Genomic DNA, 26,233 nt, shown 5'->3' on the forward strand with positions numbered 1-26,233 from the left:
AAAATGGAATATGAGATTGTAGGGCATACACTTTTTTTTTATTTTCAAGAAGTGCAGCACTAAAATAGCAAGCAAGAAAAACGACCATATCACAACATTATCTTGATGTTTTTGAGTTCACCGGCTAAAAAATCAACTGCTCAGGCATTTTCACATAAGCACTCATGTTATCAATATAATCCGGCAAAAATGCAATAGGTGAATGTATACAAAGCACAGGTAAGATACAGTCAACAGATTTTTGCTTGAACTCATGGGAGCACATATCGATAAATTCAGCGGCCTTTTCAAAAGATGGTAGAGGATTAAGGGCTACAAGTGTCTATACAGATTAAGGTATTCTTGATGGGTAGATATGTCTGTGTTGTGCAACAACACGTACAAGCGTTGTACAAGATAAATTGCTACTTTGGTATTCAGAATTTAGTATAAATAGGATACCTCTTGTCTTATTCATCGATAAATCTTTAGTTTTTGTTTCTAACCTTGTTCAGATAAGTCTTTTCTTGTTTTTGTGATATCAACCATTGTTTACAAGAAGCTACAGATAACTATTCTACATTTATTCTTTGTGCTTAAAACGAACATTGTATACAAACGTTACCTGCAAGTTGACCATGCCAGCAAATTTAATCATTATACATCCCGAATGCTGGCGAGCAAATGCATCTGATCTACAGGCACCTCTTGTAAAAAGTAAGTTCTTTGGGTCTCTCCTGATACGATATATTTTTGGAAGGATTCAATATATTGCCAATGTTGCGCAATATTAAGGCCATGTCAAAGGTCTTCAAATAGATAACTGCTGCAAAATGAGACGCTATTTCTAAAGAGTGTTCTACTCTTTCTGTAACTAGGCACTTTCGCTGTAAACATTTTCTTCGCTCGACGGCCCTGAGCCTTATCAGAGATTTAGTCAGCAGCTGCGATCGAAACAATAAAACAAACAACGTACTCAACCATTGAGAAGACCATGCCGTAATAGAAACCTAGGTAATATACTGTTTGAAATACTAAAGAACGTGGAGTTGATGTTTATTTTGTTCCAAATAAGCTGATATTATTGATAGCGACCGATATAACAAAACTGACCAACTCGTTGAGGGAAACTTTGATTATGATACAAATTCCCCTACTTACTGCTAACATTGTATGCAGCCCATAAATTATCAATGTCCAAACTAACGTTATTAAATATAGAATGCAAGAAAATAGCATGATGAACGATAATGCTACGGCTTGCTACCTACTTTTCATACGCTTCAAGGGTATTGAAGTTTGCCTGCCAGCCACACCAGCCAAAATCAATTCAAACCCAAAATCCGCTTGGTATTATGCGCCATCTTCGAGTCGATTGAGCTGTGGTTGGAGTGTAAATTAAGCGGTACCAAATGTGATGATTGTATTGTTACAGGTGAGTCGGTAGTAGTGGATATAATTTTGATAAAAGAATATGAAGGAGATAGTAAATTAGCCAAAGCAGATATAACTATCAAATGAGCACCAGGTTTATAGTTGTCCAACTAGAATGCAGTGAAACCAGGTTTGAAGAGATTGCACAAAAAAAAACAATAGTAAAAAACAATAGAAATCAGCTGTATTTTATTTGTGTATAAAATGAACTGAAGATCCTGGAATTGAGTAAAAAAAAAAGAAGAGTATTTATACGTTTGCAACTAGCTTGTAGGATTAGTGATGATAGAGAGCAATAGGTTCTTCTATTGCGATATCTGGCAAATGTTGTTGACGTTTGATTTAAAGTGGTAATCAATGCAAGAGCACTGGTCATAAGGGTCGATTTGAGTAACCTTGATGGGCTTGGGTGAGCTATCGTCATAGCATGGTTTAAAGTGTGATGTTTGTTATTGAAGTATGGAACCCTTTATCTGGGATATCGTGCAACTATGGCAGCAGGGCATAGTTGTCATATTTGAATATGCTTGTTATTGATTTGGTTTTATTTGGATAAAGATAACATCTCTTATTACGACCATCATGGGTGTGATTGAATACACTGTGATCAGGAGTGATTCATTCACACGATGTGTGATATAAGCGTGTATCTTTACTTTAGTATGTTTAAATGGTTGTTGATATACAAATGAGCGCTTTTACTAATAGATCCAAATAGCATGAATTTGAATGAGTGCTATTTGATGAATTTTGGTTCTCAATCAGGTTGCGTTTAGGTGGCTATTTTATTACATAGAATAAACAAGTAAACAGAAGTAAAAGTAAAAAACAGAAAATATTATAGAGATGTATATAAAAGAGTTTACAATGAATCGATTATTATATATGATATATATAAGGAATTCAAGGGACATTACAAATAACAGATGTTTGATATAAGAAAAGAAGTAAATATAACAGCTAATGAGCTTTATATAAGATGTGTATTGAAATATTGGTAAAGTATAAGATGATCTTATTAATTCATAGTGAGATTTATGCTTTTTATACTATTTTGCTATTCTTTATGTCTGTGATAATGTCCTGGCTAACAACGATTGAATTGAAGTTTGATAATATTTCTGTTCTAATGTGCTTCGATGAAAGAGGAATTGCTTATTTAGTTTACTTGGGTCAATATATGTTTTCGTATGATTTGATTATGTAGTTACGTTTCTTGGGTTTAAGAAGGAAGGTTTAATATAATGTTGTCCTTTTTAGATACGAGATACGAATGGCATTGCAGTGTTGATCTGGGTCTTTAATTCGTGCCCGTTTGATATGCGGCATTTTGGGTTGAGATGGAGTTGTGTCCAGAGTGAAATTTGAACGATAAAATAAGTGATGTGTTTTATTTGTATAATAATAGGGACAAGCAGATTGTATGATTATATATATGGTGGTAGAAAAAAAAAGTGGATGTTACGACTTGTAACAGTATGTAATGACAAGAAAGTGAATATTACTATTCGTAACGCCTTGATGCTTTTGGGTTATATTGAATAGTAAGCTCCTATTTTCGCTACTCGTGGTTTGGCAACTCCAACGAAAAATTATTAAGATGAGACGTTTTTGCTTTCTTTTCCAAAAAAAAAGCCCAACGGGGGGGTCGAACCCCCAACCTTGAGATTAAGAGTCTCACGCTCTACCGATTGAGCTAGCTAGGCAATTTGATATATTTTGATAATCAATAAATAGCTTTTATAGGGCATACCACTCTTTTAGGTAGTCACGTGATCGGTTTTTGTTCACATCTCTTTTCTTCCCTATTTTGCTTTATTCTATATCCTGTACGGCTTAGTCTTGGAGAAAAGAGAAAAAACAGCAAGATAAACCCATTGGATTATAAAGGTTTTTGGTTGCTGATCACCTAACCTCAATTATGCGTAGGAGGCAATATTTCTGGAAACTGCAGTTCAATACAAAATGACTGCTAAAATTACACATTATGACAAAAAAAAAGTTGCTGTTACTCATAAATACACACTCAAAGACGTAGTTTGTTTTTCGTTGAACCTCTTTCTCTCGTCAGTCAAATCAATCATGTCTATTGAACCACGTAAAGTCTTTTTATGTGGCAGTAAGTATTAACGATTAGGCCAGCCATATTGAAACAGCTCATACATATCTAACAAATCATTATTATCATCCAGTTTGTACCATGCCTCTGGAAGTAAATATGAAAATCACATCAGAATATTGCGTGGTCGATGTCTAATCACAATGTATATATCTAACAGTACTGTGAATTCAGCGGTACACAGGAAAAATGTAAATTATGGTTGAAGGAAAAGGACGAAGACATGTACGAGGAGGTTTATGGTGGTGTCAAAGGTGAATACGATGACAGTGATACGACTTTACACTGTAGCGATTGACATGTTGTCTGGTAGCTGTCACCGAAGGTGTCGAAAAGGCAACCATTGAAGATGAAGCTAGCGACAAGAAGGACAGAACAGTTGTCAAGGATAAATCAGCCAAACTCGAAGCCAAATTGGAGCGTGAAAATAAAAAGAAGATGGTAAGCAATTACAGGATGCGACATTTGATGGCATGGACGACTGAAAAGTCTATTGACCTAGGCTTCCCGTGTGCTTATCAAACGTATTGAAAGAACAAAGAGAAAGTGCGTTACCACCATCTATGGTCTGGATATTTTTGGAGTCGATTTAAAGAAGGCAGCCAAGATGTTTGCTAATAGATTTGCATGTGGTTCTTCTGTTGCAAAGAACAATCAAGGTCAAGATGAAATTGTTGTTCAAGGTGATTTCAGTGACGAATTACTCAAGATGATCTTGAAGAATTGGCCCAATGTAAGTATCCTTTTTTTTCTCTTTCTGCTTCTTTAATAGTGTCTCATGTGCTTTTATTACAAGGTTCCCGAAGAGAATATTGATAAGATTGAGGAAAAGAAGAAGAAAAAGGCTGAAAGTCAAGTCTAGATTCTGGAGATTTGTATTTTTTTCGAAAAGTGAATAAAATTTGGATGAAAAATAGATTGACTTTTTAGCTTTTTTAATTTGCATTGTGCAACCGTCGAGACAAGATATAATTTCTTTATGTCTAATTTTACCAATTTCCCTTTTCTTTCTCTCATCTTTCCCCTTCCTTTTATCTTTCACTCAACACATTACACTCTTTTCTTTCTTTCAATACTTGATATACAATGTCTGGATCAAGATTTACTATGAGTAGAGATCGTTTGGCCGAACTTCGTGTAAGCAGTAATTGTATCCATATCCAGCCACCAAATTACTGAAATCATTGTTAGGGTTCCAACAATAATGAAAAGAGATACGAGTAAGTGTTTGTTTGAAATGGTTTGCATCCGAAGATATTGACCCATTTTGCTCGCAATTTAGTCGTCTCAGGTACAGCAATTTGTCTTCAGGCACAAATCATAAAGAATGCAAAAGAAGCTAATCGGATTCCCTCCTTTTTTAAATTAGTGATGATTATGAGCAGATGCCTCCTATGCCAACTGGTAGACACGACACTGGATATCGTCCACCAGTACCACCTTCGCCAACATATAACAATGACTCACGTGGTGATCGACATGCAGACAGTAAAGAGGCTTACGAAATGAGCCAGCGCACTACACCCGTCCAATCTGATGGCATCATCACTACAGATCAGTTCTTTCAGGAGGTAGGTATCTTTCGGTGTGCATCTTATAAGGTATTGACTCGTCTCCTACGATCAAGGTTGAGGAAGTTAAAGACATCAATCGTAAGATTATCAACAATATTACCTTGATTGAAGAGCTGCATGGCTCAGCATTGTCCAACATCAACGACGAGCAAACTGAAGAGAATACCTACAGATTGGAAAAAGCTGTCAAACAAACGACCAAACTCAACAATCAATGTAAAACAAAGATCAAAGCCATCGAACTCAGTATTGCTCGTATGCCAGCGAATTCTGGTGATTTGCCTATGCGAAAAACTCAACATGCCGCATTGAAAAAGAAGTTTATCGAGACGATTCAGAGATATCAAGATATTGAAAGAACATACCAGCAAAAATACAGACAAAGAGTCGAGAGACAAATCAAGATTGTTCAACCCAACGCAACCCCAGATGAAATTGAGCGAGTTTTAGACTCTGATGAGCCAAATCAAATCTTTGCTCAGTCTTTGATGCAATCCAATAGATCTGGCCAAGCAAGAGCTGTATTATCTGAAGTGCAGTCTCGACACGATGATATCAAAAAGATTGAAAAGACCATTTTGGAATTACACCAGCTGTTTGTGGATATGCAAATGATGGTTGAGCAACAAGCAGAAACAATAAACCAAATTGAGACTCATGCTGAGACTACCGTTGTTGATTTGGAGCAGGGTAATAAGGATATTGGTAAAGCCATTGTCATTGCTAGAAGCACACGTGCTGTAAGTCAAACTAAAAGGATCTACATTCCCCTCTACCCACTTTCAAGGGGAGGAAAGTAAAAGAAAGAGACTAATCATCTTGAAATAGAAAAAATGGATCTGCTTTGTTATTTTCATTATTTTATTAATAGTAGCCGGCATCTTGATTTGGTGGTTTGGATTTGATCATGCTGGCATTAATTAAGTCGCTTTACCTTTTGATTTCTTTGACATTTTGTATAAATACCATATTTAATTTCTATTCATATTACACATATAAATATAACTGTACTCCAACACAATTGTTATATTTTTGTTTCATGTCATACAAAACAAATGAAGCAATAATAATCTAAACACTGGTCAGCACGTTCTTTTATGTTGATAATACTTGTATTAGCTTCAGTCTGACAAGCCAATCATGAGAAAAGCTCCTCATGGTTCATAAATCATGTTGTATTATTACTATTTTTCTCATATAAATAAGGAGCAAACAAGATATCATGCTCGAGATATAACCAACTTGATCCTTTTACTATGGCAAAACTGCAGACGATTGATTTTATACATGCTGCATATCCTGCTAGAGATGCCATTCGAAACGCAGAGGCACACTACTTGTGCACCAACTTGAATACTTACATGTCTTCGTCATGCGTCAAGTATCACAGAGCAACTATCCGTTTAAATGTATTCTTAATAGAAAAATAGAGCCATTATTTATAGATATCAATATCTCTCTCTCTCCTAATTTCCCTTTTGGATGAACCTTTGAAAGGACGTTACATGATACACACCGCCGACACGGAAGCCTCCTAAACGGGGAGTCTTCTCCATGCTATTGTATATGTAAACCTGGCCATTTAGTTGAATATGAACAAGTAGGCACATAATCAGATCTGTGTTTATCAATGTCGTACACTGCATCTCCTAAAATGCCTGTTAATAACTAAACAAGATGAATTTTCCCGCGCGAATATTTATATTGGGAAAATCCAAAAAGTGATTTGCCCGGAAGTTGGTTCTTGTCACTGTGTACAGGTACACACATCTTTTGCTCATATGATGACAGTATGCTAGATTCGTCTTTGTATTGCATTACATAATATGGCCCAATCAACAATTCCCAAACACTGGCATAAGATGATGGATGCATTCACATTCTAATGCTTTCGACTTTCAAGATATTTGGCTTCATTTATGAGGGCTTTTTAAGAAACAGTATGTAATTCAGTGTTCTCAACATTGAAGCAGGTATGTGATAGTACAATGCCATTCTCCAATACACTGTCAGTTTTTGATACGTTGATTGAATGTCGATATTTGTGTGCTAATCCATTGAAGAAATAAGACCTCAAGACCTGTCTCCATCTCCACTTACGTTCATTTTGTCATGCACATGCATCAAAAGCATCGTTCAAGGTCCATGTCAATTTTAGGCAGTAGAGTTTTGTGAATTATATATTAATAGTAGAGTAAATTGTATGTATGAAGGATAATAAATCTAAAAAAAGATATAACAAAAAGGAGTGGTCTGGGTGGGGTAACTGATGAAGCAAGATATATATCTACAACTAAACAGGCTGCTGGCTGATTTAAATATTGTACATTTGTGTTTTTCGTTTGGTCAAGTTGTAGTTCTTTTGGTGGTATTGGCGTCTGATATCTTTTTCACAGTATATTCTTCCATTTGTTACGTAGTATTCATTGTCTAGTCTTGTATAACAAGTCTAAAGAGAGCCTTGATCAGCACCTGCGTATACACTCGCTCATTATCTACTTACCTCGCATGTAAAGCAATTGGGATGGAACCTCCAATTCTCTGGACTGGTATAAGCACAGTACCCTTCAATTGGATCCGAGCATCGTTTGCATAAACTATTGTTCAGCTCGTGATAGTGCCTCTTACAGTAAGGCGCATCCTCAAACACATAGAATGTATTGTCGGGAAAGGGTCTGCGACAGGTGTGACATCCAAAGCATTCCAAATGCCATTTGCCCTGTAGTTTTCCATCCATTGCAGATACTGCATTCTTTTCAACTGTTTTATGACACGCTCTGCATTTTGGTAAAAAGAGTGATTTGAAGTCTTGTCTGCAATACACACGGCCTTGATATTCCTTCCAGCCTGTGCGATCATCAATGCCTGCGTAACAATGGTAACACTTGATATGGCCTGGATGATAAAATTTGCCTAATGCCTTAATCGGTGCAACTGATGGTGGAATGGCTCGATCACTACCAATGTACGGCTTAGTTTCTATATTGTGCACAGGTGCGAACAAGAAACTTACCAGGAAGCACACATGATACGGTTCTTGACCACATGAAAATCTCTCTCACAATAGAGTTTGCCTTCGTATTCATGATGTGTGCGACGTTGATCAAAGGGAGTGCTACACAGGCGGCAAGTAAAGCATGTCTTATGGTAGCACTATCCATGTATTATATTATTAGTGCTTTTTGTTATATATTTTGGTAAAACCTTAAAGCAAACCTTTCCACCAGCAGTTTTCACATCGTCTCTGTAATCAAAATCCTCTCTGCAAACATCACAGTGCGAAGATTTGCTCTGTGGTGAGGGCATCATGTTTGTAGCAGACAAGTGGATATCATCGTTCATGGAATTCATCAAATCGGCCATCAAATTGTCCAGGGCACCACTGCTACTATTGTAAGTGTTTGCAGTGGGTGTGGAGTAAGATTGCTGTTGTTGCTGATAAATGTTGCCTAATGATTGCTTTCTGGTTCCTTCTACGGCCCATATCAGTATGTGCTACTATCATAGTCTATTGTGCTTCATCTCTTACCATAGCGAGTGTTGAAATCAGGATTAGAATCATTTCTGTTCCTACAAATATAGAGAGCAATGGTTACAAAAAAAGAAGATTCCAATCTAACTTATTGAGTGCTTTTTAATAAACATTCACTTACCGATATGAGCTCGGACTCGAGGGAGCAGGAGAGGTGCTATTTTTTCTCGGTAAATCCATGTTGCTACTGCTGCTATTGCTATGGTAAGAACTCTTGTATGGTGCCTTGTAGAAATCGTCAGAGTATGAGTCGTCAGTATAGGTGTCCTTCATTACAGGACGTTGCAGATCTCTCGCCATCCCACTATAATAGGGCGGTGTAACTGATCCTGCTGCTGCTGATGCTGTTGTTGTTGTTGCATTGGAAGAGTAGAAATCATTCTTCTTGCTACCATAGCTAGATCCGTTGGGGCTCTGCAATGGCGAGATTGGCTTGCTAATGTTGTTTCCCGTCTTGTTGAATTTATCTAAAATAAACATTGCCATTCAGACAACGAGGCTCTCTGACTCTCCTTGAAAATTTGACTATGTACCTTTAGCTTGAGGAATGATGGGTAGCGACGGCACTGGAGGCTGACTTGTGCAAAGGTGATCTCCCAAACGGCGGATGAGGACATCTCGTCCACAGTCTGAGCATTTGACGGTAGGTAAAATTTGTGAAATTCTTTCTGTTGCCATGATGATGAATGATGATGCTGTAGAGAGGGATAATGAAAGAAGGCCTAAAAGAAAAAAAGGAGGGAAAAACGAATACAAAGAAAAAAAAAAGAGAGAAAGGAAGAAACAAGTAAATGGCCTTGGGATGCTTCATTTATACGAGAATGTTATTTGAGGCACACACGTTCTTGAATCTCATTTTAAGCGCCGTGTTCTGCTTCACTTGCCCTTTCCCTCTTTTCTTCATCCAAATGACTCAACAGCATCAATACAAAGCTATCATTCTCGTCGGTGGCCCCTCTAGAGCCACTCGTTTTAGACCTTTATCACTAGATGTGCCAAAGCCTTTGTTTCCAGTCGCTGGACTTCCGCTTATATCTCATCATTTGGCGGCACTTGCCAAAGTAGATGGCCTTCAAGAGGTGCTGATTGTGGGGTTCTTTGAGAACTCTGTGTTTTCCAGCTACATTGAAACTGCCAGTGGTCAATTTCCTCATCTTAACATCAAGTAATAAGGCATTTTGTTTTGTTTTTTTTTAATATATGCATTTGTACTAATTGAAGTTATTTAGGTACCTACGCGAATATCAAGCATTAGGTACAGCAGGTGGCATCTATCACTTTAGAGACGAAATTATTCGTGGTAATCCTCAGCAGTTCTTTGTCATGCATGTGGATATTGCCTGTTCCTTTCCTCTGAAAGAAATGGCAGCATTTCATCAGGGCCATCGTGGATTGTGCACCATGTTGAGCACCAAGGTAAACACGACACTCTGTGTGTGTTTTTTTTTTCTTTCGGCATGATATGTTAATCTGAAGCCTGATGTAGATCGCTCGCGAACAAGCTAAAAAGTACGGTTGCCTAGTTGGAGATGCTAAAACTAACGAAGTCCTTCACTATGTTGAAAAACCTGAAACGTTCATTTCTGATTTGATTTCATGCGGTGTTTATCTATTTGACATTGCAGTGTTTGACGAAATTAAGAAGGCGATGGATTTGAAGAAAGAATCCAACAACAATCTGATTGATTCGTTTGCAACCAATGTGGATGATAGACTCAGTCTTGAAAGAGACCTGTTGCGTCCCTTGTCTGAATCAAGAAAGCTATATTCTTATGTAACTGAAGGCTTCTGGAAACAGATCAAAACCGCTGGATCAGCCATCTCGGCCAATGCCGCTTATTTGGAACTGCAGCATCACGACAACGATACTAGACTTGCTAGAAACGAAGAGGGTGGACCTGAAATCATTGGAGCTGTTTATATTCATCCCTCTGCCCAGATTGATCCTACTTCCAAGGTATATCATACGTTTGCATTGCTATTGTTTATCGTTATTAATTTAACCTAAAAAAGATTGGCCCCAATGTATCCATTGGCCCGCGTGTTGTTCTGGGCAAAGGTGTTCGCATCAAGGATGCCATCATTCTAGACAATGTGACTATAGGCGTAATGTATAGACCAGCACCAGTGTATACAATCACGCTAAATTATCTCTTGTGCAATAGCATGCTAGTTGTGTTCTTCATTCGGTCATTGGCTGGAATAGTAAAATTGGTGCTTGGGCTCGTGTCGAAGGCACCGCTGTTTCTGACCATAATGAAGAAATGATGAAGAATGGTGTCAAGGTGCAAAGTATCACTATTCTCGGAAAAGAGGTGTCTGTCTTGGACGAAACCATTGTTCGCAATTGCATCGTACTGCCCCATAAAGAGCTTAAATCATCTTTCCATAGTCAAATCTTGATGTGAGTTGAGCAACGTCATAAGATCCAGAGCCAACTGAACAGCATAGGCGCTGTGTTATTCTACGACACCACACTATGCGTGCCCCAATCAAATAAATTCTACATTCTCAAATGTTATTGTACACATCTTTCCCCCCCCCCTTTACTATACTTGAGTATCGCACTTCAAGCAGGTATATTCATATAAATATCTACATACACACTCCAAGCTAAATTTGTTACAGTTTGCAACAGTTTACAACACAACAAAGTCGCTAAATTATACCAGAAAATGAGTAGTGGTTCCGAGGACGAATATGCAAAATACTGGATTGATTGGTTTCTAGATACAAAAGGCAACGAATACTTTTGTGAAGTTGATGAAGAATTCATCCTCGACAGATTCAACTTGACTGGACTAAGCGCCGAAGTTCCTCACTACTACTTGGAAGCACTAGACATGATCACAGATAATCTTGGTAAGTGTGAGTTCATGTACAAGCTGACCTGTTAGATTAACCGTCCATATAGACGAGGATGGGTTGGATGAAAAAGTGAGAGAACAAATCGAAAAATCAGCTCGCCATCTCTTTGGAATGATTCATGCTCGCTTCGTTATTACAAGCCGCGGTTTGATGAAAATGGTATGCACAGCCCGCTGAATAGTCATACGACAGAAAAAGAAACTAATCTACTCATGACATGGCAGCTTGATAAATACAAGAGAGGCGAGTTTGGTCGTTGTCCTCGTGTACTCTGCAACATGCAATCATTGCTACCTGTTGGCTTATCCGATATTCCAATGACAAAAACAGTGAAATTATACTGTCCTCGATGCGAAGATATCTATAACCCTAAATCATCCCGCCATGGCGCAATAGATGGCGCTTATTTTGGCACCTCATTCCCTCACATGTTGTTCCAAGTTCATTCCAATTATCTGCCAACCAAGAACACAGAGAGATATGTACCCCGTATCTTTGGCTTCAAAGTACATGATATCGCAAATCAACAAAGATGGCAGGATAAAGCTCGAGAAGAATTTGAAAAGAAGAGATTGGAAAAGCAACAGCAAATGAACAATAATACTGGTACTACTAGACAGTTGAAGGCACTCGAGAATAACACTAGCTTGATTGAACCCAATACCAATACAAACGACAACAAGCAATAAATCAAATTGTTTAGACTCTGAAACCATGGATTGAGGATTGCTTTTGCATTGAAAAGGGGGGGGGGGAGAGCAGGGAGAAACCAAAGGGTATCTAGACTTGTGAACTGACATAGCGGGTGGAGAGAATTTGTTGGTTACTGTTTGCGTTGTGGTGAGCAGAGATATAGGCTGGATTTGCCACAGAATTAGCATTTACATAATTGTTGTACCGATGTGGATCAAAATGCATCTTATGGCTTTAGTATTCAACTGCTACCACATAGATTCAAAACTTGGTATGCTGGGGTAACTGCAGCAGTGATGATCCTCTAGTTTGATTATTTGGTGGCACTGATTTATTGGAAATCTCAAAGAACATAGGGTGGTGGTGACAACCATAGAATGATAAAGTTTACATTTTCAATACCTGGAAAAATCATTATTTCGAGGCTCAATTCGACCTATTTTGCAAGATTTGACTATGTAACTCTTCATAATTCTCTCTTGCTTCCTTAGGCTTTCTGGAAGTACTTTTTAGGGCGCTTTCAATAGTGTCAATTACAGAACGCTTTTTAACTGAACTTGTCGAGATTTTGCATCTGAAGATTTCACAAACAGCGTTTCAGGGGATGCCTTGGATCGCTACAAATATTTTGAAACGATCGTTTATTTTTCGGTAAAAACCATGAGGTACTCCGCATGCTTTTTGGTCGATTCTTAGCGATGTTTTCTAGATCGCAAAAAAAGTCGGACAAAAGTGTCAGCAGATTAGCGCTGGACGATAGCAGCTTTAGGGTGCTCTTCTTGGCTGTCTAAAACGACTTTTGACACGAGATATAACGGCTCAAATGCGCCCTGATTTCGTTGTGGTTTGCATAGTTATGATTAAGAAGAGGTTATGAAAGTATGCTGTCTAAGCTTATACGAGCAGTTTCCATTGATACAAAAGTAGAGCGCTGCAAAAAGAACCTGATTTACAACTATAGAGCGTTTATGGAAGTTTCGCACATAACAGCAAAGAGTTAAAAGATAAGATTTCAGTATATGCTGGCAAAACTCAAAGGGTACTTTATTGGAAACTAAACAGGATTTATAGGGCATTCATCATCTTTTGCTCGGTCAACGTTATTTACGATCGTAGGTACCAATTGTATTCCTATACAACGATATTAGTATGTCAGTTATATCGTAGTAAAAGAATACACACTTTGCTGGACCCTCTCACTTCTTGAATGGCTAAATCATGAATCATTGCCTGTAACTGAGCAATCGTATACTCTTCAAACCCGGTCTTGGCCTTTAGTAGAGTGACCAAGCCCATCATTGTCTTTGAAGTGTTGTTTACAATCACCTACAAGGGTAACGTAGATTAGCAACCTATGGCTATATATGATGAAGGCATTTACATTAACTAATTCCTGTCGATTCTCCTGCTGCATCTTATCAATCTCTCTACGATATAATGGCGATTTTGACTTGTCGGGCTCAAAGCAAATGTTAGATGTAGCGTTTGCAGCTGTATTTGCCGTTTCTCTAAGATCGTCGTCATCGTCGTCAAGTGGAGTAAATGGAGAATAGCCTTCAGGCATGTCTGTATGAACCAACAGATGCATTCTAAAGTCGGATAGTGGGTGGTTCTCAGGTTCGTTTGTTGTTTCAACAGAGGGGCCGAGAATCAAAGGTTTCATGGGAAAGTGCTGTGTCAAGACCAAATTTTAGCAGATGGAATGCCTACAAATGAATGATACCATTACCTTGTTTCCTGCGATGGGCCACTTTGCAGGGCGACTAACAATACCGTGCTTGTGCTTCTGTGAGAATTCAACAACATGAATACCTTCATCGTCAGAGAGATATCCTTCAGGCACCACCCATTTATGCTCGTCCTCTTCTCCCTAGAGGTCCAATGTTTCAGCGTCTCAAGAACATACAACAACCTCATTGCAGCTACAACTTACATTGGTAACAGAGAAGCCAGCCATCTCTTCTTCTTCATCATCTGGAAACAACATGTCTTCATCTTCATCAGGATCCAACGTGTAAATATCATCTCCATCCACATCATGATCCCATTCTGCTTCACTATCGTACTCGTAATCCAGTGCCTCATGTTTAGCAAAAGGAGTTCGTCCCATCACCACACTTTCCTCCTTTGTCCAGGTTCCGTAATAAGCAGGACGCACATCTTCATGGAATTGCAGTAGTTTCATCTTAAGTCCAGGATACTGCCGTGTCGTGGTTGCCCCTGTTCTCGTGCTGTCCAGCCACGCCTTGTGTAAATCCATCGCCCGCGATGCTATGCCTCGCTTTGCTTTGGCGCTGCGTGGCAATTCCTCTAGAAATCGCTGGCGAAGATCGAACGTGTCGTTTAATCCGACGTAGAATAGGGTATCAAAGCTAGAGCAGAGCCGCTTTCGTGGTTGTCGGATCAAAGGTGCTAGTGTCACATAATCTCTTTGCTTGAATGGCGACAACAGCGTATCGGCCATCGCTTCTTCTGCAGATGATTCAATGATGAAGCTTCCATTCTCGTCATACAGTAACTCCATTCTCTCGCTTTCTGATAAACTGAGAAATGCCTTTGTAAACATGGTAGAGAACTATTTTTTTTTCATATTGGTTATCGAATAGATCCAAGCATCCCATTCAGCAGAGCTTACTAGTTTTCGCTTGTCTCGTTTCCTGGTCGCTGCTTTCATCACATCTGCTGGCAATTTGGAGATATCGTGGACCTGCCATCGAAACATGGATAATCTCTGTATATGCATCATCAGCATTGCCCATTCAATACCATTCACTTTCGCCTAATCTTACTTTGGGCATCGTAGCAGGAGCTCCTTTCATCAACAACACAACATCTGCTAATCCATATCGCTCCTGATGTGCCGCTGATTTGATGATCTGCTTGATTGCCTTGAAAAACGAGAAGGATGCTTTTCGAAACTGTCAGTATTCATACAGCATCTATCTGAGGATTGATGCTATACCTTCATTGCTCTTGTCAAAAGGTGATAATAGATCGTTTAATCGCTTTGCTAATGAATTTAAGCTTTCATCGCTGTGAATAAAAAAAAAAAAAAAAGTAGTTAAACTCGGTGTGATCCACAGCTGTTAGGGGAGAATGCAATGGATCTATACCTTTCGTGCGCCAACATGGCTATTAAATAAGTGTATTCTTGGGGTATATCTGAGGCACGCATCGTGGCACTGGCTGATTCAACAGTGGCTCTCCATTCTCTAAAATGGATGATGGCTGTCGTATGTCAATATTTGCTGGTGATGCCTCTTTGGTCACTGTCAAGTTACCCTTGCTCAATACTTTGTGATTCTCAATCCTTAGTCGTTCTTCCTGATATATCATCTGTCCATTCTCTATGAATCGGTGGCCCTGTTTTATGAAGGTGATGTTGGCCAAAAGTGGATCAACTCGTGTCTGTTTGTTGGCTTACATCTACAGCCTTTTGTGAGTGTTGTCTTGTGATAGACACTAAGTAAGGGAAAAGATTAATTGATCTGATAGTGGAGTCTATTCTCAACATGATAAGCTTACAGCCATTGACAGCAGCTTCCATAGTGTGGCTCTTGGTGCCTTGCGTGATGTTGAAAAAATTGGTGAACTTAACAAAGGTGTATCACCTGAAGAGTCACGGATGAGTTGGCCCTTAAAAATCCAACATTGGGTCTCCTTAATCCTCTCTTATCATGCACCCAACAAGGGAAATGATACACCATTTTCTTTCTTTTTGCACATCATGGCTCAAAAAGAGAATGGTCAGGACTATCTAGATCCCATTCTGACGCCGGGAAATCTACGCAAATTTGTTGAAAATCTCCCTGGAAAAGCCAAGGTAGGCCTTTTGTTGCTCTGCCTGAGATTTCATTATTCAATGAACGCTCTATTGTCTCAAAACGATAGCACCAGCACAGCGATTATCAGTATAACAGCGACTCTGATACTTTTGAGCATGAGATCAATGAATTCTTTACTTATACCGAAGTCACTGTCCAGTTGCAAGAGTATAGGAGATCATTTGAAAAAGAGTTTCCAGATAACAAAGCTTACCAAATCACTCAATTGCTGGATGGACTGGAATACGAGGATCAGGATTTACGATTGCAGGCTTGCAAACATGTAGCTTATTTTGCATTGGGGTGCTTTACAGCAGATCCAAACGAAACAAAACAACAGCGAACAAACAGGTTGATAGAGAATTGCAACGTCCTGATATCCAACGGTGCATTTCTCTTGTTTTTTCAAAAATTACAGCAATCTTGCAACGAATACTTGATCAATAGGTTAGTAAGCTACAGATAAGCAAGCTTTGTGCAACATGATAGTCATGCAATCCACTAGCCAGAAGAATACAGTGGCCCTCTACACAGAGATAGATCTTTACATGACACTACTATATCTTGTACTGGAAACACAACGATATCAATCTTTATCCGAATCAAGTCAAAAGTTCAAACAAGAGCTCGGTAAAGTAAATCAGTGGTTGCGGCAGAATGTGATTGTGTGTATTGAATAGATGCATTAGTGACATTAGAGCCAAACCTGACTGAATTCTTGCTCTTGCTCACTTCCAAGCTTCGAGAGAGATTGCCAGGCAAGTCATTCCCAACGCGAAAGGTAGTCAATTGCTGCTAAAACATGCTCTTATGAAGCTAATTACCTTTCAAACAGACAGCGCTTTTGCTATGGAAGTCCATGCTATTCATGTCTGGTGGATTAGACAGCATTGCATCTTCAGCAGAAAGACTGAAAGTATCACTAGGCATTCCTGCCAAAGGTATATGATACCGCATATTCATGTCTGCGCCTTCTCATGCTCGCCCTTAGCCTCTGTCATTGCAAAGTGTTCACCTCAAGATCTACTCGTATTCCAGCAGGAAATCACGAAAAAGTATCCAGGCTATGCACCGCCCAACCTGCCTCTAAAAGAAGCCAATCCCCTGACTGTCAGCGCGTCTCCATCACTGGCAACAGCTTTGGGCTATTCAAACGCCATGGAGCATGTCGACTTGCTGTACCACACACTCTTTCCTCCAAAGTCACTTGGCAATGCCAGTAAAAACAAACAACAGCAGCACCATTTATTACAAAACTATTTCTCCTCATCGCCCTACGTATCTCCTGCATTTCCTTTACCACTATCGCATACTCCAGGGTCTGATGTACCGCAAAGCATAACAGAGGCAGGCAACGTCTACATGGCCAATCTGCATGTCTCGCTTTCCAACTTTCAAATCATAAGAGAGAGATCCAAAGGCATTCATCATTGGCAGAATAGGTACACGTCAACCAAGGATAAGGACACGGCAGACGACGACGTGCAGCGATGGATGGAAGGACTGTATGCAAACATGCTGCCTGAATTGCAAAATGTCATTGTGGTGCTTCTTAAATTACTGTTGATGTCCGTGTCGCCTAATGCAAACAACAGACACAGTGGCGATGGTAGCAGTAGTGATAGTAGCGAGAAAGAGGACAGAGATGTACACGATACGGTGACATTGGAGTATCTGGAAGAGGTAGACACGAAACGCAACAGGGAAGTAATTTCAAAGGCGATATCGGGGCTACTTCTTTTGCTGCTCAAGTGGTCAAAATCATCTCGTAAGTGTCAGCATTGGAGAGTCGAATGACATTTGACTGACGGTATGTGTGCAGACGTGTTGAAGTACGAGTATATCTCTCAGTTGCTGGCAGATTCCAGTTGCATGCTGCTCATTTTGAAAATGATCGGTTTGCAAGAGGTAACTGATATGGTCACTGCGCATACAGATGTGCCCTATTACAGCTTTTTGGACTACAATGTCAACCGGACCGATCATCCTGAAGCCAACATAAAAGATACAACCCTGTATACCAATCGTCGAAACATGTATTGGTCAATCAATTTTTTGAGGATACTACAAATGCTGACCAAACATAAACCGCATCGGATCATGCTGCTAGTTCAGTACAAGTCAGCGGTAAGCTGAACAAGCCAATTTGAGTGTATTCAACTTGCTGATGTTATTCAAAACTGTAGGCTATACTCAAAAAATTGTTAAAGATAGCACATCCCGTATTGGAGCAGTACGTTTTAAAGCTACTGAAAAGTCAAGTGCCCTACCTCGGGCGTAAATGGAAATCTCGTAAGTGCAAAAAGTAAGGCAGGAGAGATAACAAGCATTGATTATACGGTACAGAGAACATGAGGATTATTTCTGCCATCTACTTGCATTGCAAGACCGTACTACGAGACGACTGGATATGCAAAACAACTGCTGATGAAGATGTAGAGATGGGAAAGGTATGCATACGTGTTTTCATCAAGTATATATACTGCGTTAATGTGCTACGTGTATTAGATGGAAGAGCAGCATCTGAGGATACTTACGCGTATCTACAACGGCGAGAGGTACATGCCCTCCTTCTTACCACCTCATGATGAAGTATATTCTGACACCAACAGCACACCAAGTGGACCTGGGCTGAATGGCTTTCAGAACTATGATTTGGATGCCTCCATCGACTATGATTGCATTGATTTGGAGCCAGAATTCATCAACAACTACAGTGCATGGCTGGAAACGGAGGTGTTCCATGCTGATGACGACCGAGAAGACGATAGCAAAGGGCCCAGCGTGCTTCCACAGCCAGGCACTGACACTCCCATCCCCTCGACACCTTATCCTATCAACAGCAATGACCACCATTTTACACCTGAAGAGTTGACATTTGAAATCAACAAATTATACGTTCAGGAACTGAATGCGGAATTCAAGCCAGCAATGCCACTGACCATCAACAACAATAGCGATGTCAAGAAACCTGATAAAGCTTGGGACTCACCTCCTGCGCCCAAGAAATTGACACCTCTTTTCCGATACGATGGTAGTGAGAGAAGCGTAACTTATCTGCGTCCACTATCATCATTGCAAGACGAAGAGCAGAAGGACGAGCAGTGGCAGATTCAGACGCGGGATGAACTCATGTCTCGCTTGTTTCTGATTGAAGAAAAAGCAGCCGAGAAATGGCTTACAACAGTAGCAGCAGCAAGCGATGGCAACAAGCATGCCATGTACTATTTTCGGCTGCTTGACCTATTAGAGCAAGAACAATACTCTTTATCCGAGTGCAATATGATAAGCAGTGGTGATGATTACCTACAAGACAATATATTTTATGATGATGATGATGATCACCCTCAAACAGATTAAATGTAATGTAAACATCTGCCTAATAAAATACCTCGTGATTCATATACATACATAATCCATAATGATGATACACAAATGCACCTTGAGCTCTTCTCATCATTGCCTGTTTATTGTCACACGCTTGGACCTTGAACCGACGGCTGCTTCTCTCACTCTTTTTCTTTTACTAGCGTCATGAAGAAACATCATGACCCAGCCGCACGCTCACTGAATGAACTATAGCTTGTGTAGGACAAGACATTGACAAAAGGCGCTTCAATGACAAGTACGGGCCTCAACATCATTTCTTCGGGTCCTACGAACATGAGGTTTTTGTTTGTTACAGAATTCCATTGCAGCCTTACGATATACTAAAAAGGGTTTCTTCAAACAACAAGTTTCATCAAAATTAATGAGTGTAACAACAAACATAAGCGACTACAGGATATAGATCTACTGAATACATGTAAAATAGCAGCAGGAGTCGGATTAAGGTTTTGTATTGTTTATATAGCGTATCGATAGAGCGAAAAACTAGCCATAGCGGGTTTGCTCTTTGGTAGAAAAGTATACAGCAGGTCAGCAAATGGAATGCAAGCCGAGTGATCTCAACCTACATGACAGAAAACAACAGGCATGAACAACAGGCGGGTTCATGGAAGATACTTTAGTCTCGTTAGTGCAGCTATTTTTATATATTGGATAACCCAATACACACACACACACACACACACACACACACACACACATAAGATATGGCCCTGATTGTATATACTCATTTGATGCATAAACAAACATGTATACAGTTCATCACGGATGATTTGTATTTTAGATACTTTTCAAGAATCTAACTACTCCCTCTATCGTAATACTATATGTATAAAGTCCAAATGTTAAATTGAACTTGATAGGGAGCCACAAGTGCAATGTAAATGTTACGTCTAATATCAAGGACTTGTCCCACAAAGTGTAACTCACAACAGACCTCTTTAACCCTGCTCAAATCCACTACTGCCATGGATCATTTTTACCTTCTCCGCCTCTCTGTCCTGCTCTCTCTTTCCCTCGCTCACTCATGCCTGTTTCTTTTGCTTGATACTACGACTACCCCGCTCCAATGTTTAATATATCAACTTGATTACTGGAAATAATTCTACAGCAACAAACTTAAAAAGAGAGAAAGTGACATTATCCCCTTTTTTTCTCCTTTTCTTCTTCTTGTTCTTTTTCCCTTTTTTTTTTATTTTCACTTTTTGTTTCCTCTCTTTTCCCTTCTCTCTCTCTCTCTCTCTCTCTCTCTCTCTCTCTCTCTCTTTATTTTATATCACATATATCCTTTTGATTCCTTGTCTCTTTTTTTCCAATACCCTAAAGCAATTTGAAGCAGCCAATTTCAGGCAGCAAGATAATTCAACCCAGAAAAAAACCAAGGAATAAGCATCAATATCTATAGATTGGAGAGATCGTATATATATATATAGACTTGTATCAAAATGACTGCACATCATTCATCAGTACATAAGAGCTCATCGCAATCATCCACCAACATTGTGGGCGTGCATTACCGAGTGGGTAAAAAGCTGGGCGAAGGCAGTTTTGGTGTGATTTATGAAGGTATACATGTAACATTCACCTTCTATGCCATCTCGCATTACTAACAGATGACAAACAGGCATCAATTTACTCAACAACCAGCCAGTGGCCATCAAGTTTGAACCTAGAAAAAGCGATGCCCCTCAGGTAGCCCATTGCAGATGTTGACTTTTATAGCATGTACATGTTGACTAATTATATTTCACATCTAGTTGAGAGATGAGCATCGATCTTATAAAATCATGGCAGGATCTCGTAAGATATTATAAATGGATTCCTATTTGTGAAAGAGAAGAACTAAATGTAACTTCAAACAGCCGGTGTTCCGAACGCTTATTATTTTGGTCAAGAGGGATTGCACAATATTCTTGTGATCGATTTATTAGGGCCAAGTTTAGAAGATTTATTTGACATGTGTGGAAGAAAGCATTCCGTAAAGACTGTAGCCATGCTCGCCAAGCAAATGGTAATTTCTGTCTGGTTGCCATGACAACGCATACACATTCAACTCACTCTTGTTATTGTATAGATCAATCGTGTAGAGAGTGTCCATGAAAGAAACTTGATTTATAGAGACATCAAACCAGACAACTTTCTCATTGGTCGTCCAGGAACCAAATATGCCAATATGGTGTTCATGATTGATTACGGAATGGCGAAATTGTATCGTGATCCAAAAACCAAGCAACATATACCTTACCGAGAACGTAAAAGCTTGTCGGGAACAGCTAGATACATGAGTATCAATACCCATTTAGGAAGAGGTAAATACTTTTCTTCTCTTTTGCTTATACGCTTGTTCCTTTTTTTTTTCTTACATGTGCTATACCCTTCTGTACTCTATTTTTTTTTTTTTCCTTCTTCGTTCTCTACCTGCTGTTGATGTATGCCCTACCTTTCATCATCTCATTTCACCTCAGTTTGTGAAACATTCAATTTACATAATGATAAAGGGGTGTACAACAACAAGCACTTTTTTCTTTTTTTTTCACAAATCAGATTCAAGGCATTTAGTTACTAGATCAAAAACCTCACCACCTTTTTCATTCGCAATCTCCTCTTGAAAGTGAATTATTGCAGGCATATTCTAACTCCTCCTCATTTCCAATAGAGCAATCAAGAAGAGATGATTTAGAATCATTAGGTCATGTATTTATGTACTTTTTGCGAGGTTCACTACCATGGCAAGGACTCAAAGCAGCTACCAACAAGCAGAAATACGAGAGGATTGGTGAAAAGAAGCAAACGACACCCGTGAAAGAGCTATGCGATGGATTTCCAGAGGAATTCGGCATCTACTTGCAATATGTGCGTAAATTAGGATTTGAGGAATCGCCAGACTATGACTTTTTAAGAGAGCTCTTTAATAAAGTCCTGCGTCGCATGGGAGAATCGGATGATGGCGTATACGACTGGATGCTGAATGGCAAGATGGAGACTCGCGAAAGCCGACGTCAAGCCAGAGAGGAACAGCAGCTACAGCAATCCAAATCTCGTCGATCCAATACGCCCAATTCTGTGAAACGACATGCATCACACCCAAAGATATCCCAAAATACCAATATTCCACCTTTACCTATAACTAATACTACAACTACTACTGCCAACAATATGCCAACTACACCTACTGCTGCCATGACAACAACGAATGCCAATGATGCCTATACGAAAATGCCTGAGCCCACGCATGGCGTTACCAACAATTATGATCAAGAAACAAATAAGCATGAACATCGTGGATTTTGGCATAGTTTCATGTCTTTGATGACATGTGGCACTCATTAAGTTTTTCTCTTTTTTTTTTTCAATCTTATTTTTCCTCTTTTTTCTCTCTCTCTCTCTCTCTCTCTCTCCCTCTCACTCTCAAACAATAAAACAAAAACAAGACTTAATAGACACGCATGATCCTTTGGCTGACTAGGCAGATTTTAAAAGCAAATAATTAAGCATAGCAAACATTAAAATTCAGGACGTTTATTGATTAAGAAAAAAAAAAAAAGCAGATCTATCGATGTGAGGGATGATAATATCCTTGAGGTGGCTGTTGATAATAGCTACTCATCATACTAGCACGATGAGCAGCATCTTGCTGTGGTGGTGTGTTATAAGCATCCACGCCGCTACTTCCAGAGTACGGCATCATAGATGGTGGTGGCATTGAGGGGTAATACACGGGAGAAGCATACATGGGCATATACGGCATTGGTTGCTGTGGATGGCTAGTGGAAATTGCCGGTAAGCTGTTGCTATGGCCACCTTGAAGGTACTGCTTCTTGAGTTGCTGCTCTCTTTGATGCACTTGCATGCGCTCCCATTCACTATTCAATTGTTGCTGTTGAGCTGGAAGATATTGACTTTTTCTAGGTAACTCAGGTTCGCTCTTCATGTGTCTCAATGACTGACGTTGGTATTGTCTATTCTGTTGCTGTGGATGCTGGTGATGATACTGTGTGTGTGGTAAAGGAGGAACAGGAGAAGCCATTTGATGCATTTGCTGATGGCTGTATGAACGTGGTAGCTGATAATGATGCTCTTCTTCATAATTCAAAGGCAAAGGAGGAGGCGTGCTGACCAATTCAGAGGGAGGTGTACACGTTTCTTGTGAATTGCGTCTACTGCTGGATCGGCTGGTGGACTTGCTCATCTTTTTAGATGATTGCTTCTTTTTCAGATTGGGAACTGATCTTGAGGATCGTATGTGGCGTTGGTTTGTATCACTACTGCCATCCACACTGCCTTGCTGCTGCTTTTGACGCAGCTTTTTCATGGACTTTTTCTTGCGAAAAATAACAGATTTTCTCTCTTCATCATCACTGCTCTCTGCGTCAGCTTCTGCTCCCATTGTTTCGTCTTCCAAGGTGGGAGATTGGGCATCCACCTGCTTGACAGGCGATTCCACCATAGCAGATGTGTCATCTGTGGGATCATCTTCCGCGTCGGTTGGAAGTGAGGATTGTAAAGTGACAGATGAGGATACAGGTGATGGTTCCTGTGTTTGCGCATTGGCAGCATTGATATTTACGTTACTGCTGCTCACACTATTGTTGACTGAAGAAGGGGTCATTTCTGCTACTGGCATCGCTGGTGGCGATCTGCATGGTTTTGGACGGCCCAAACTCGATGTAGGAGTGGAATAGCTTTTTGAGGGGAAAGGTCTCTCTGCTGCTGCTGCTGCCATGTGCTGATCATTCTTGTCCTCTTTGTCTTTATGAGGAATAGCCAAAGTCGCATGAGATGGATTTGGTAAAAAGCCAGAAGGCAATGGTACAGGTGGAGGTGGTGGTGGTGGCGTTGGTTGCGTATGAGAACCGGGCGTCTCTGGATACTCATTTATAGGAGTCGAATAGTACATTTGGGCTGGATCCATCAGCATACCTGGGTGTGGTAATACGACATTTGGTGACAGAGGAATAGCAGCAGCCGGGCCATAAGGCTGTGCTACCATATGGTGGGGCATCATATTGTATTGTGGATGTTGTTGCTGCTGATCTTGCTGCTGTTGACGCAAAGCCGCTAATTTGACCTGATTTCTATGTCTATCCTTCATTCGGTTGATCATGGATTCATTGGATTCTACTTGATTGGCTTCAGGATCTACCCGATTAGCCCAATTGTCGATTTTACGTTGGACCAAAAGTCGATTGTCCTGCGTTCGTCTTTCCATAATAGGTCGTACACCTCTTGTCATACGTTGATTTCCATCGTAGTTTAGTAGTTGACTCGTATTATCGTCTTCACTATCATTTTTTGAATCCTCGTCAGAGTCCGAGATATCCGAATCCAGTACAATCTTGGTAGCAGTGGTGGGCACATTGGCGTTATTGTTGTTGCTGTTGGTACTTGTGGCAGCAGCAGACGCGGTAGTGGTGGTTGCTTGCCTGTTATTACCAAGTAGATTATCAAACATGGAAGTGGAGAATGTTGAATTGGTGGTGGTGGATGGATCCTGATCCAATGCTGATATATTTCTTAGATAACTGCTGTAGATACTGTCACTACCTAAAAGGAAATTTGCTACGCTAGAGGAAGATGCTTCATTCCTGTTGTTGCTAGTCGACGACATGGTATTGCTTCCTTTCTTAGTGCCCATCATCCCATTTGTGCTATTCTTCTCTTCTAATTGAAGCTGTTGTGAGAGGGCAACAGCCAATGAAATGTCGTTCTGCATGGCATCTGTTAAAATGAAAGCAAGTAAATATGACAAGAATTACATTGAATTGTCATTGTCAGCTTTTTTTTTTTACCTTGTTGAGCTACCGGCTTTGTTGTCGTCAATTCAGAAAAAATATCGTCTAATAGACTTCCTGATCCAGCAGGTGTGTTATTGATATTTCTCTGCTGTTGAGGCAATGTTGTGGTTGTTATTGTATTGGTATTATGAATTGAGGAGGAGTTGTTGAGGCCAAGATTCGATCCCAATGAAATCGGCTCCAGTTTAGGTGCAACAGGGGCAGGCACCGGTGGTGGCAATGTATCTTTCTTGCTCTTCTTTTTGTAGAGACTTCCTAGTTTCAAAAGGCCCATTTTTTTTTGGCAAATGTTTAAACAAAGAAGAAAGAGAGAGCAGCACAAAGATCTTTATTGTACATTATATTTATTGATTGGTCAGTGTCACCATTATGATGAACCCAGAAACTACACAACTTGAAGCCACGAGCGTAGGACAACAAGTGGCATAAAAACGTGTTTTGGTTTCTATTTTGCTCTATCCCCCCCTTGTTTGATGATGAATGATCTTCATCATACCATCATTATATATTTGTATTAAAGTCGTTGTTCTGGAACCGACATCTACTTTGGTGCTAAAAGTCTTAGCGCCTTTTTGATGTGTATATTTGAGTCTGGAATATGTGGAGAGTAACTAACTTTACAGAAACATCATGATCACATCAAGACAATAAAAATCATCCGTCAAACAATACGATAGATAATTGTTACGTAAGCTGGTATTTTCTTTCAAAAACAAAGCCTTGTTCTTCATACTGAAGCATCTGCCATTTCTAAATGTACCTGAGTGTGATTACCTGAGTGAATATCATATCCAAGGCGTTCCCATATTTTAGTGCATAATGCGGGTGGGGCGTACTATATCTGGCTGACGTTTTCTGTCAATCATACAAAATCACTAGACCGGCCAATCGCTGATAACTACTCCACACGTTTTGATTCCAACGTTGTTTATATGTATTGAAAACGGTGCTATTCGAGCATTATATTGATCTAAATTTGTGCCGCCAAGTAATGAAATGGCTCAACTTTACTTGTATCTAAAGTAATC

General features: G+C 39.8%; 9 protein-coding genes and 1 non-coding gene across 10 annotated transcripts; 6 read left to right on the top strand and 4 right to left on the bottom strand.

The window, feature by feature from the left end:
* Window positions 1-3,046: 3,046 nt before the first annotated feature.
* Window positions 3,047-3,119, bottom strand: ATC70_005225. Its single transcript has one exon. It is a non-coding gene; the product is annotated as a tRNA-Lys (tRNA).
* A 494-nt stretch (window positions 3,120-3,613) lies between these two features.
* On the top strand, window positions 3,614-4,394 carry ATC70_005226 (uncharacterized protein; the record flags this gene model as incomplete). Its single annotated transcript, XM_064824522.1, has 5 exons — window positions 3,614-3,625; window positions 3,693-3,786; window positions 3,846-3,973; window positions 4,035-4,265; window positions 4,329-4,394. 5 exons carry the CDS (start codon window positions 3,614-3,616, stop codon window positions 4,392-4,394), a joined length of 531 nt encoding a protein of 176 aa, XP_064677458.1.
* A 523-nt stretch (window positions 4,395-4,917) lies between these two features.
* On the top strand, window positions 4,918-6,030 carry ATC70_005227 (uncharacterized protein; the record flags this gene model as incomplete). The annotated part of the gene is made up of 3 exons (XM_064824523.1): window positions 4,918-5,103; window positions 5,160-5,846; window positions 5,935-6,030. The coding sequence occupies 3 exons, from the start codon at window positions 4,918-4,920 to the stop codon at window positions 6,028-6,030; spliced, it is 969 nt and encodes a 322-aa protein (XP_064677459.1).
* A 1,390-nt stretch (window positions 6,031-7,420) lies between these two features.
* Window positions 7,421-9,316, bottom strand: ATC70_005228 (uncharacterized protein; the record flags this gene model as incomplete). The annotated part of the gene is made up of 7 exons (XM_064824524.1): window positions 7,421-7,555; window positions 7,610-8,063; window positions 8,120-8,259; window positions 8,323-8,579; window positions 8,636-8,676; window positions 8,760-9,105; window positions 9,172-9,316. 7 exons carry the CDS (start codon window positions 9,314-9,316, stop codon window positions 7,421-7,423), a joined length of 1,518 nt encoding a protein of 505 aa, XP_064677460.1.
* Window positions 9,317-9,546: 230 nt separating this feature from the next.
* On the top strand, window positions 9,547-11,046 carry TVP23_2 (Golgi apparatus membrane protein tvp23; the record flags this gene model as incomplete). The annotated part of the gene is made up of 5 exons (XM_064824525.1): window positions 9,547-9,803; window positions 9,868-10,054; window positions 10,125-10,595; window positions 10,652-10,744; window positions 10,804-11,046. The coding sequence occupies 5 exons, from the start codon at window positions 9,547-9,549 to the stop codon at window positions 11,044-11,046; spliced, it is 1,251 nt and encodes a 416-aa protein (XP_064677461.1).
* Window positions 11,047-11,313: 267 nt separating this feature from the next.
* On the top strand, window positions 11,314-12,195 carry ATC70_005230 (uncharacterized protein; the record flags this gene model as incomplete). The annotated part of the gene is made up of 3 exons (XM_064824526.1): window positions 11,314-11,500; window positions 11,553-11,665; window positions 11,731-12,195. 3 exons carry the CDS (start codon window positions 11,314-11,316, stop codon window positions 12,193-12,195), a joined length of 765 nt encoding a protein of 254 aa, XP_064677462.1.
* A 1,108-nt stretch (window positions 12,196-13,303) lies between these two features.
* On the bottom strand, window positions 13,304-15,746 carry ATC70_005231 (uncharacterized protein; the record flags this gene model as incomplete). The annotated part of the gene is made up of 12 exons (XM_064824527.1): window positions 13,304-13,330; window positions 13,382-13,525; window positions 13,581-13,871; window positions 13,929-14,069; window positions 14,133-14,774; window positions 14,835-14,930; window positions 14,989-15,107; window positions 15,162-15,232; window positions 15,313-15,427; window positions 15,481-15,562; window positions 15,624-15,661; window positions 15,725-15,746. The coding sequence occupies 12 exons, from the start codon at window positions 15,744-15,746 to the stop codon at window positions 13,304-13,306; spliced, it is 1,788 nt and encodes a 595-aa protein (XP_064677463.1).
* A 180-nt stretch (window positions 15,747-15,926) lies between these two features.
* ATC70_005232 (uncharacterized protein) lies at window positions 15,927-19,383 on the top strand (the record flags this gene model as incomplete). Its single annotated transcript, XM_064824528.1, has 10 exons — window positions 15,927-16,022; window positions 16,091-16,470; window positions 16,529-16,653; window positions 16,713-16,804; window positions 16,859-16,964; window positions 17,015-17,791; window positions 17,846-18,150; window positions 18,210-18,315; window positions 18,370-18,473; window positions 18,532-19,383. The coding sequence occupies 10 exons, from the start codon at window positions 15,927-15,929 to the stop codon at window positions 19,381-19,383; spliced, it is 2,943 nt and encodes a 980-aa protein (XP_064677464.1).
* Window positions 19,384-20,855: 1,472 nt separating this feature from the next.
* Window positions 20,856-22,740, top strand: ATC70_005233 (uncharacterized protein; the record flags this gene model as incomplete). Its single annotated transcript, XM_064824529.1, has 6 exons — window positions 20,856-20,976; window positions 21,035-21,102; window positions 21,168-21,210; window positions 21,273-21,421; window positions 21,485-21,719; window positions 22,067-22,740. The coding sequence occupies 6 exons, from the start codon at window positions 20,856-20,858 to the stop codon at window positions 22,738-22,740; spliced, it is 1,290 nt and encodes a 429-aa protein (XP_064677465.1).
* A 220-nt stretch (window positions 22,741-22,960) lies between these two features.
* On the bottom strand, window positions 22,961-25,479 carry ATC70_005234 (uncharacterized protein; the record flags this gene model as incomplete). The annotated part of the gene is made up of 2 exons (XM_064824530.1): window positions 22,961-25,128; window positions 25,200-25,479. 2 exons carry the CDS (start codon window positions 25,477-25,479, stop codon window positions 22,961-22,963), a joined length of 2,448 nt encoding a protein of 815 aa, XP_064677466.1.
* Between the last annotated feature and the right edge of the window lie 754 nt (window positions 25,480-26,233).

The sequence above is a fragment of the Mucor velutinosus genome, assembly GCF_035048745.1.
Source record: "Mucor velutinosus strain NIH1002 chromosome Unknown tig00001542, whole genome shotgun sequence".
NCBI classification, from domain to species: Eukaryota; Fungi; Mucoromycota; class Mucoromycetes; order Mucorales; family Mucoraceae; genus Mucor; species Mucor velutinosus.